The sequence below is a fragment of the Rhodamnia argentea genome, chromosome 11 (assembly GCF_020921035.1).
Source record: "Rhodamnia argentea isolate NSW1041297 chromosome 11, ASM2092103v1, whole genome shotgun sequence".
Taxonomy (NCBI): Eukaryota; Viridiplantae; Streptophyta; class Magnoliopsida; order Myrtales; family Myrtaceae; genus Rhodamnia; species Rhodamnia argentea.
The window spans coordinates 14,694,659-14,706,194 of record NC_063160.1 but is presented as its reverse complement, the minus strand read 5'-3'; the positions used below and the strand labels follow the sequence as shown (position 1 = coordinate 14,706,194).

General features: G+C 40.8%; 1 protein-coding gene across 1 annotated transcript; it reads left to right on the top strand.

Moving 5' to 3' along the window:
• Window positions 1-6,664: 6,664 nt before the first annotated feature.
• On the top strand, window positions 6,665-11,113 carry LOC115736246 (plant intracellular Ras-group-related LRR protein 4-like). Its single transcript, XM_030667837.2, has 5 exons — window positions 6,665-7,076; window positions 7,235-7,896; window positions 8,127-9,040; window positions 9,130-9,305; window positions 10,344-11,113. Exons 2-4 carry the CDS (start codon window positions 7,263-7,265, stop codon window positions 9,271-9,273), a joined length of 1,692 nt encoding a protein of 563 aa, XP_030523697.2. The 5' UTR covers window positions 6,665-7,076; window positions 7,235-7,262; the 3' UTR covers window positions 9,274-9,305; window positions 10,344-11,113.
• The last annotated feature ends 423 nt before the right edge of the window (window positions 11,114-11,536 follow it).

Below are 11,536 nucleotides of genomic sequence, written 5' to 3'. Positions count from 1 at the left end.
AGACCAGGGGCGGTGCCGCCTCTTACCAACATCCCCTCGCCGCCACCTTGTGATGTCGAATCGTAGCTTCACCGTGCTCGCCGCCAGCGGTAGCGGTGGCAAAGTCGAACATTTTGTAATAGGGTGTGAAGTACCTAGGCAACCATCCATGAGGCAAGAAATTGCTATTTCACTTTCCAGAAATAAAAAAGAAACACGGACCCTGCAACACATTTTTTTTTCCCTCTGCCATCTCGCTCCTACCCATCACTAGCCGGCCGGCCACCGCCGCCTCCACGCCCAGCCTCCCGTTGTACTCGAGTGTCGTCTATCCTGGACTCGAGGCTAGCAATAGTCGCTGCCTCAAATCTAGTCCAGGTCGAGGTTCAGGCGACCCCCAACTCTATCACAGAGGTCACCAGGCTTGAGATCAAATTCAGGATACTTTTCACAAATTTTCTAAAGGATTGTGTACGCGCAAGAGTTTCTCCGGCCTTGAAATCAGATTCTCATATGTAACCTTGGAGACTTTGAGTATCTAAGGACGCGCACGATAACACTTCTGAAGCAGAATTTCTGCTTCAAATATGCTTTCGGAGCAGAAATTCATTTAGTAACGGAACTTTTAAAGCAGAAATCCGTTTGGTTACACAACTTCATTTTTTTACTTCTAAAACAATTTTTTGCTTCAAAAGTTATTTTTGAGTAACTTTCAGAAGTAAAAAAAAGTAACTTCTCTACAAAAGTTAAAATCGGGAAGAGACAATTCGCCGTCGGTCACCGTAGTGCGCTACCGCCGGTGATTGTCGTCTACCGCGCCGGTCTCATCCGGCTATTAAATAAAAAATATTTTAAAAAAATATATATGTTTTAAAAATTAAAAAAATTATGATAAATTTTCACTAAATTTTGTACTGTATGAAAGTATTTTATCAATATCATTTTTTTAACGAATTATAGTAAATAAATGTTCCAAAATTTGGTTAGATGGCATTCCGCAAAGAAACAATCGGGGCAAAGTAGATCGAGCAATTGACCCAAGTTGGTTAAATGGCATCTCACAAATATTTTAAAGTGGACCGAGCAATCCCACAAAGACACAATTATATTAGTGTTATTGCCATCTTTGAACTTCTTGAGTTATCTGTCTTGATCTCAATCTCTTGAAAGCAAGAAAATGTGATGTTGAAAAGGTAAAATGCATATATGTTTCTATTTGTCGATATTCTTCACACTCTTCAAAGCACTATGCAAGATTTATGAATGTCATTTTCGGATGCACTCACTTGGATTTTCTCCTTAAGTTCTTAACAAGCACTAGACCAAATTGTTGCTAAGCATTGTTGTTTGTCATAAACCAACTCATTCAATAATATGATTTACTGAATGTATCATGATGCACCTCTGAACTAGAAACGGTTTAGGCACGAAGAAGGTTTACATACTATGCAACTGCGACATAAACCACACTAGAGGCATAGGCAAGGAAGCACCGGAACTACCCGTGCTTTTGGCATGGATATATCAGCTCAACCATCATATTCATTAATAGAATTTTCCCCATGAAATTGGTCCCCATTTGCACAAACTAATTAAATGACAAATTAGACGTAAATCCGTTAGTATTTACATTTCACTTTTCTCAAATAATATGCATTTTAGGTTATGATCAATAATTTTTCGTAGAAGATTTTATGTTAATAATGTTCCAAAAGCCAAAATTTTCAACCATTACCAAATGAATTTTTGTTCCAGAAGCATAAATTCCGTCATGTTATAAATGTCTTTCTCTAATCAGAAATTAACTTCTAGAGCAAAAGTAGAAAAATCAATTCCTGGCTAGAAGTTGTTTTCTAAAGTAGAAGTGTTGCCATACGCTCCCAAGGCTTCCAAATAAGCGAACTTCACTATCACACTCATTAGATCCAATGATGGCTCCTATCACTTAGTCCATCGTGGATCCAGGGTTTTACGGAATAATGTACAAAGCAATCTTCAGGTACGTTTATTTCGCAAAAAAAAATTCATGGAAAAGATTCAGGAAAACGTTGTTTTCCTGGATTTAGTAATATGTTATCGAAAACATTTTATCGAAAATGATTTCAATATCATAACTTTATGTTTTACCAAAAGAAAATTTTGAATTTGTAATATTTTCTTTTACTTTATTTATTTATTATTTTATTTGTATATTTTTCAATTTTGTTTTCTCTTTTTCTTTTTTTCTTCTACATCGCCGGGCGAGCTCGAGGCCGAGAATTGCCGACCTCCCCGGATTTGGCGAGCTCAAGACCAAGACTCATCGAGCAAGCCTGAGGTCGAGCCCACAAGTCGATCCTCACCGACTCACGCCCGTCGACCGTCGCTGATCACTAGCCATCTTTGAGGCCTCAGCGACTGTCGAGGGAAAGGAAAAAGAAAAAAAAGAAAAAATAGTAAAATATTAAATTATAAAAATGAATATTAAAAAATTAGAGTGGAGTAGTTCTAGAAAGTATTTTCACATCTTCAGATTGCGAAATCTACTTTCATAATTTTATGCATGAATATTTTCATTGAACTGAAAGTATTTTTCGGTTGACTTGTCATTTTGGGCGAACCAAACGGGTGAAAGTTCAGGAAACGAATTCCCAAAAAATACTTTCTCTCAAGGTGTGTTTGTTTTACATAAAAATTAGAATTTGGAAAATATTTTTTGAAAATAATTGCTTATATCGCCACGATAATGTATGAATAAAATACATTTTCATCATCCGCAAAAATACCTCTGCCTTTCTTTTCTTTTCTTTTTCTAGAAGATATAATCGATCATTTAAAAAAAAAATGCCTTCCCAATCTTAGGTTTTCCCACGAACAAACGCACCCTTGACACGTAATCCAAATGAATAAACAAAGCCGATTAGATTCGGGAGTTTTCGCGAAACACATCTTTTCGGAGGGAAAATTCAATTTATGCACGCTTCGATTTTCATTTCCAAAGTCTTTGACAAAGTCCACTTCCTCGTTGAGAGAGCTTTTCCAAATAGTCATGGCACACGACATGCGAAACGACACAACAATATACGCCGATATATCATTTCTCAATAAAAAAAGATAATTCCGACATATTATGTATATACATGATAAATTATTATGTTTATATATAAATATCAGCTGTTATTTTCTTTTATTTATTTATTTTTCTTACGTTAGGGATTTACGATTAAGTTTTTTTGAAGTCCTGCACTCCCGAGTTGCCGGGTGTGATTCGATATTTTACACGAAAATCGCCGACGTGAACGTCCTCGAAGTTACGAACCCACGACAAAGAGGCCGTAGGCCATAAAGACGAGGTCGCGATTTGATCTCCCAAGATTTGGATCGAGCAAAAGGCCAACACGAGGGCCCCACACCCACCCACCCACGCACCCACCCCCGAGTCGAGTCGCCGTCCCGGAAACGGTTGGACAGGCCACGAGGTCGCAACATAACACGTGAGGGCGTCTCCACAGTATCAAGTCTGGCCCCCACTTTGCCGAAGGGTGGGCCCCGCCGGGAAGAAGGAGGTGGAGCAGGGACAGCTGGCAGGAGCCGAAACTGGAAGGGGCCGCCACAACCGACACGTGTCCCCCAGCCGCCAGTCCCAGCTCCCGACACCTGTCGCATTTACTCTGCCCATGCCAGTGACGCCACCCCACCCCATTCCCGTTGCCTGTCCAAGTCGGATGAGAGTGGCGCTCCTCCTCTATTTTTTTTTATTTTTTATTTTCAGTTAACAAAGACACAAAATCTAAGCTCGGACATTTGAATGCGGCGAATCCCATGTTCGAATCACGATGTTTCTTATGTTAATTGTGGGAGTCATGCTGATATATATTGGACGGAATTTACTCGATTCACTTACCCATATTCACTACAATAATAAAAATCTAGCGATACTTAATTAAATTTACACAATTAAAAGCGAAATAGAATGTACAAGAGCTTTTTCAGATTCGACGTTTGTTTTTTTTTTTTAGGACTTTACGGATAAGAAAGGCTATTAATTAGGGACGACTCGATTCTTGATATGTTTTCACTGCAATGATGCAAGACCGTGAAGATGTGATTAAACTTGAAAATCGTGATCAAGAGCATAGGGGACTAAAGGTAGGATGTTGATATGGCAACGAGAAGGGTGCGTGGAAATATTTGAAACTAACAAAGTTTTAGGTTTCAATCATAGGGAAAATAAAGTAAAAAAAAACAAACCATCCCTAAATTTGATAGCCATGTCGATTTTTATCATCCAGTTTCAAAATAGACAATTCGCATCGTGAATTTTTAATTTCACAGCTTCTAGTTACATCTGCGAGTCACCGTATTGCCATTTTCTTTCCAAAATTACCCTTGCCACTTTCATCGCCCATAATCCATGTACAAAAAAGGAGGGAGGTTGGGGCTGCTTCAAACATAATATCTCTATCCTCTGCTCTTCTTAGGGTGTCTTCATCCTTTGCCATCGCCGCCGCACGTGATGGTCGCGGTGGTAGCGCGTGCCGATCTCCGATTACGTCCAAAGAGCATCGACATGAGCATGTCTGAGTGCTCGATAACAAGAACGAAACCTCCCCACCTCGTTGCTCCCAACTTGTCGTCTAGCTCGGCTTTGAGATCTCAATCAAGTTTGACCACCTCGAGTCGAGGGTCGAGCTAAAACACGCGCAGGAGAGAGAGATCACATTTTCTCATAGTTTAGGGACTAGGTTAAATATATTTTAAAAAGTTCGGTGATTGCATTGAACAAATTAAAAGTTCATGGATCATATTATATATTAGGTTAAAGTTCATGGACCATATTGATCAAATTATAAGTTCATGGATCACATTATATATTGAGGCAAAATTCATGAATCATTTGTGTCATTTTCCTTATATCTTTCTTGTCCGATTTGCGATCTTAATCAGAGGTTTTCCGTGTTAGTGGGCCCTCCATCTCGTCTTTTTCTCGTTGTTCGAGCCAACTATGATATATTGTTAGGTCGGTATAAAGATGAAGACTCTGTTTGCAAGTACCTAATAATATGCGCTTGATGTGTGTATTTAATAAGGGTAGCAATTGATTACTCGTTAATTGATTCCGCCTCCACCTCATCCACACCGGAGGAATCTTTCTCATTTGTCGGGGCTATTCGCTCGCGTGATTTTTCCAATTTATTACCGAATTTTACAGAAACTATAATTTAAAATGGACTGCTAATATTATCAAAATTTGGACAACAAACATTTCTAAATTGGAAACCCATGTTTTTGTCCCGATTATTGATGCCGACCATCATGAATATGATGGTCGGCATCAATAATCGGGTGTGTCTATATATATATATATATATATATATATATATTCATCCTTTAGTAGCTCAATTTTTTTTCTTTGAAGAGTACACGTGTATTAAATATAGTCAAACTAAACTACAAGTCTTAACCCTAAAAAGGGGAAAAAAACATGGGTGACATTGAGGAATTTATACTCGGGCCAACCGTTTCCGAAAAATACATATTAAAACATATGTACTAATATATTAAGTGCATTGATGCTGCGCTTGATCGTGTTTGACTTACAAATGAATCAGCCATTTTTAAATACAGATCTTAAATGTTTTGTGCTCCTTTGCCGGCTTTATTAATTAGCATGGCTCGAAAAAAAAAATCCAGTGTCTTGAAACGCATTAAATGGAATAAATATGCATAAGATATTTCCGTTGTATGCGTTTTAGCATATTTTTTTTATACATATGTATATCAAAGTCTGTATATCAAGCATGTACAGCATATCATGTTCGGTTTAAGGTCTTCGTACAATTTGACAAACTAATTTTTCTTGCATGCACTCCCCGAGTGCGCAACTATCTTTTAGTTTCATTATCGGCGTAACATAATAAGTTAGTAACAGAATCGGTAACTTTAATTGCATGAACAAATAAAAATCTCAATATCGTTCTTTTTACTGCCGTAAAAATTCTTTTTAAAAAAAAGAAAGCATCATAGGAATCTTTTGTGTTATTTTTTTCTTTTTCAATATCGAAAACGGATTTTATTTGAGAATCGGAGAAGCATTCGAAATTTCTCACAACCGACCATAAAGTTTTGATTGACTGTAAAGATGATTCACTAATTATATCAAGTGCAATTTTTTCCCGATCAGTTTTAACCTTTTCTTTTTATTCGATCGATGAGCGGAAAAATTAAAAAAAAAAAAACTTAAAAAGGTTTTTCATAATTACGATACGGTGTGACGACACGTGGCACTTTTTCCTTTCTTTGGACGCATGATGATGCGACGTGATTGTGATGCGACGTCGCACGGCTGCCGCGATTTTTCACCCTCTTTTTGAATTTTTTTGGATTTTTATTTTTTTCTTCTTCAGCACCCGTGGAACGAAAATGCGGCAGGAGGTGGGCCAGTGGCAGTCCCGTGATTAGAGGGGGACGACCGGGGGCATATCCGGGATCTGAAGATCGTCGTTGATAACCGATGCGTCATAATTATTTTCACGTTATTCCATCACCGGAAATTATTTATTTATTTTTCTTTCTCATCGCCTATTTTATCTATTTATTTAAAAAAAAAAGAATTCGCTCCGATAAAGAAATGCATAATTCTATCATATACCAACAGATCGATCATAGTTTCTCTCTCTCTCTCTCTCTCTCTCTCTCTCTCTCATAATACAAATATAGAAATCCAAGAAGAAGGCGACGAAGGAGGAGGAGGAGGATTCGGCATGGGAACGGCTGGATTTCTTCGGCGGCGGGAGATGGGGCTCCGGTTCTCGGCCCAAACGTCGCTGCCGGCGCTTCGAACCGCGTGAAACTGTCCGGGGGCTCCGATTCGGCATTCGGAGGTCCGAGGTCCGGAGCGAAATCGCTCTTCGCTCTTTCCGATTTTCTCGCGGTTGGTGGTGCGGGGCGGGCGTTTCGCCCGTGTTTCGGTTTTCGAGAACGATGTTCCGATCCTCTCGTGTTTAGGAAAGAAAAAGAAGGAAAATGTCGCGTTGCGAGAGGTCTTTCAGTGACTGTTGGTGGATTGCGGCTGCTGCTTTGCTTGGGAACTTGCTCTAGAAAGCCGTAGAAAGAGCGGTATGGCCGCGCTCGTGACTTGGTTTGCTGTTCTTCGTCTCTATTTTGATGTGGATTTGGGTTTTTTTTTCAGCTGTTTCATTTTCGTGTTCGCCGCTTGAAAGGAGATTGATTTGACCTTTGCTAATTGCGGGTGTTGCGAAATTGAATTTTGCAGAGGGATTTGAGGGTGGGGTGGGGGGAAGATGGGGACATTGAGCTTGGGATCAGTAGATGGAGTAGTGGCGGAGATCATGAGAGCACATAGATTGCTCCCGACCAGGCCGTCGATCGATGAGGTGGAAGTGGCCAAAGCGCTGATCCGCAATGTGGACAAAGAAGACCAGGCTAGATTGGATGCGATCGTGAAGCAAACCAAAGGCCTCGACGTGCCCGAGGAGTTGTTCATGATTTTGCAGGAGATGCAGAAGAATCTGGTTTATTACCTGGGCAAAGAGCAGAAGAGGGAGGCCTTGAGATTGCTCGACCTTGAGAATGTCCACGCTCTGTTCGACGAGTACATCCAGAGAGCTTCTGAGTGCCTTTCGTCCAGGTCGCATTCTTACGAGAGGAGCTACTCGAATGGTTCTGCTCCTAAGGTTTCGAGCAGCGGACCGAGTGTCGATGTTGCCGGTGCTGCTTCTGTCTCCACGGGTACTTCAGCAGGCTCCTATTACCTGGAGAAGGAACCCGCGAAGAGCGGTGATCTGTTCACCAGAGATGATAGTTATGTGAAGAAGGCAAAGTCCTCATTCTATGCCGATGGTGTTGGTATTGGCCCTGGTGGCTTATCGGCCCCGCAGATACAGGATTCAACTTTGAAGGCTGGAAGTGCTTTAGGTACGTTTGTCTTTCTTTTCTTTGCTTTTTGCCTTGTGGCTTTGATAATTCTTTCTCTTCCACGACCGCAAGATGATAGATGCAACTTTGTAGTTTGTATAGGTTGTGCTATGTATGGCCATGTCCAATGCTGATGAGTTAGAGACTCCCTTTCCTTTGGAGCTTTTTCCGCAGCTTTGTGTATAACATCATTTTGAAATCGGCTAATGTTGGTGTTTGTCCATGCACAGGTCAGGATGGTGAGAAATTAAGCTTGATAAAGCTTGCCAGTTTGATTGAAGCTTCTGCAAAGAAGGGGACTCGAGAACTCAATCTTCAGAACAAGTTGATGGACCAAATAGAATGGCTACCCGATTCAATTGGAAAGCTATCAAGTTTGGTCAGCTTAGATCTATCTGAAAATCGATTACTAGCCCTACCGGCAACTATCGGAGGCCCCTTGTCTTTAACAAAGTTGGATTTGCATGCTAACAGAATTGCCGATCTCCCAGAATCCATTGGTGATCTCCTCAACTTAGTCTGTTTAGATCTGAGTGCAAACCAACTGGCATCCCTGCCTGCCACCTTCGGTAGACTGGTGCGCCTTCAGGAACTTAACTTGAGCTCAAATAGACTGTCTGTACTTCCTGAGTCGATAGGATCTCTTGCTAGCCTGAAGATCTTGAATGTGGAGACCAATGACATTGAGGAGCTGCCACATACTATTGGCCACTGTTCTTCACTTAGGGAGCTTCTTGCAGATTATAACCGGCTGAAGGCCCTTCCTGAAGCAGTAGGGAAGATTAGTACCTTGGAGCTGTTGTCAGTGCGATATAATAATATCAGACAGTTGCCTACTACAATGTCATCTCTATCAAATTTGAAGGAGCTTAATGTAAGCTTTAATGAACTTGAGTCTGTGCCTGAGAGTTTATGTTTTGCTACCACGCTCGTCAAGTTGAATGTAGGCAACAATTTTGCTGATCTGAGATCCCTACCGAGGTCTATAGGGAACCTTGAAATGCTCGAAGAATTAGATATCAGCAATAACCAAATACGGGTCCTTCCAGCCTCATTTAGGATGTTGACACGGTTGCGTGTCCTGCGTGTGGAAGAAAATCCCTTAGAAGTTCCACCAAGATATATTGCCGAAAAGGGTGCACAGGTATATTTGCGTTCCTTCTTCAGCTACTGCATTTTGAATGCTTTAAGATTATATTTTGACACGATTTGATGTAAACTGGTTCTCCTCAGGCTGTTGTTCAATACATGGAGGAACTTGTTGAGAAAAGGAACCAACCACAGCCTGTGAAGCAGAAGAAAGGCTGGGCTCAGATATGCTTTTTTTCAAGGTCTAACAAAAGAAAGCGTGGGGGAGCTGATTTTGTGAAAACCTGATTTTGGACGAGCATACAGGGATGAAATGATTGGTTAGTATGTAGTATCTCATTTCAACTCTGTTGAAACCGCCCTAGATGTTCTTTATCTATTATTGAGATAATTCCAGCAGCATTGACCAACTTGATAGATCTTTTGTTATTGTCTTATATAAGAGATTAGTAACTCAAGCTACAAAACAGAAATGGTCTTCTTCCCCAAATGAGTCATGACTTTCCCCTTGTATATCTAGTCGGAAATTTGTTCCCTTCTGCTATGTTAGAATCATATGTAGTTGACTTTGGGAATTAGCATGTTGTTAGATGCTAACATTTGCATCTTTGTGTGAGGCTTTAGTTGAATTTTACTTTGCATAGTATATTGGGTTACAACTTCCCTTTTGTTCATCTAGCTGGAAAATTTTTCCCTCTTCTGCCTTGTAGGAACCATGTGCAATTGAGCTGGGGAATCAGCAACTTGGTTTGATGACTATGACTAAGCATCTTTTTGTGTTTTCAGTTAGATTTTGCTCTTGATAAGCTATTGGTTTAGGCCATGAGGAAGTAATATTTCTTTAACCTCTTGGAGTGGTATCAATAGCTTGCCCATCAGCTGTGAGAGGTGCTTTAAGTTTGGTGTAAAAAAAACCAATGGACCATCCAATCAAATCTTGAGGGGCAAGTCGGTTTGGAATAGCGATTGAGACTTGTGTCCCAAGAAGGGTGAGGCCCATGGTTTGGTTTCAGCTTGGTAGAACTTTTCGAGATCAGGTTTAGAGGAAGCTGACTTTTTTTTTTTCGAGACTCTTATTGCTGATGGGCATGTCTCCCCTCTTACCAGACTAAGGGAATGAACTTATTTGATGTCTGAGTGCTAATCTAAAACATCACCAACTGAAAAACAGAAGGAACGTATTGATGAACTACCCAGTTATTCATTGTGCCAATCTTAAGCATCTGGCTCGATATGATAATCGAAGCTCTTTCTTTGACGGGAAGATGATTGGGTTAGGTAGTAATTGTGTTATATTCAATATTACGAAGGTACATTAACGTTCCCTGAAACCATTTTCATTTTCTTCATGTGACCAGGTATCGGAGGCATTTTTAAGTATGAGGAGCGCTTTTTGCAGAGCGAACCCTCCCATATCCTGATGCAGCGCGACCTTTCTAAACTGTGGCTTGCATGAATTCCCTTCTAAAAAATTGCAGGTTTCGTCCGCAGCCCCTCCAAAGTTTTCCTCCCATCTTCAGACTTGAAAACGATTTGCAAATTTTCTGCTTTTCCAACTGTTGTGTATCAACTGTATTCATCCTCCCTTCTTGGACTCGGCAAAAGTGAGGTGTATACAGTCAGCCGGCGCATAATGGAAGACGACCATGTTGTTGTAATCCTGTAGATGTATTCCTTCCATTGCTATACAAACACTCGGGTACCTCCCTCTCTTTACCCCTTCCTCTCTCTTGTCCAAGGAGATCCACTCCAACATCACCCGAAACTTGAATTTGTCAGCACTGCTATGTCCGAACAAAGTTGAAGTTGTGGGACCGCTCCGATGATTTGGTTTTTTGTCTTGTGTGGTGGCGGCATTGAAATTGGAGATCCCAATGCCCAAATCCTCCAATAATGCGGCCATTGAGAAAAGAGGGCATCTTTTTGACGGAAGGACCTCTCGTCGAAAGACGGGGTCGTCTTACCTGAAAGTCTTGTGGAATGCGAGGTTGCGTAGTTGAATGATTAACTTTCCTCTCAGCTTCTTGTATCTTTTGCTTTTTGAGGTTTTTTTTTTTTTTTTGTACTTTTGTTCTCCCTTTGAATAATGTATAGCAGGTGGCATGGGAATGGGGGGGATGAACGTGCTTGTCTCCTCACGTGGAGTGATAAGTAGAAACGAATCTTGATTTGGTCTTTCTGATTAAGTAATTATCATGCACAGATTGAGCGACACTGTATTCGCCGTGCCTCGCATGAACTGATCGGAAGAAATGAATATTCGATCTGTCTTTTGATTCGTACAATTCTCGGTAACATTTGAAGCTTTCTTAGGTCTTCTGTAAAACAGCCATTCGCTGTGGTTCTTGTCTCGATCAAATTAGCTGCGACTTTCTTACCTCGGCACAGTATATTTCGAGTTTTGCAGCGAAGAAGAAATGGCAACTGGACGGCGACGTGTCTTGCATACAACGCTCATCGTAGGAGACCTATCGTCGACTGCCATCTTCGAACTCGATTGCCGCTATGAATGCTTGAATCTCGTGATCTTGTACCATCCCACACCGGTGCA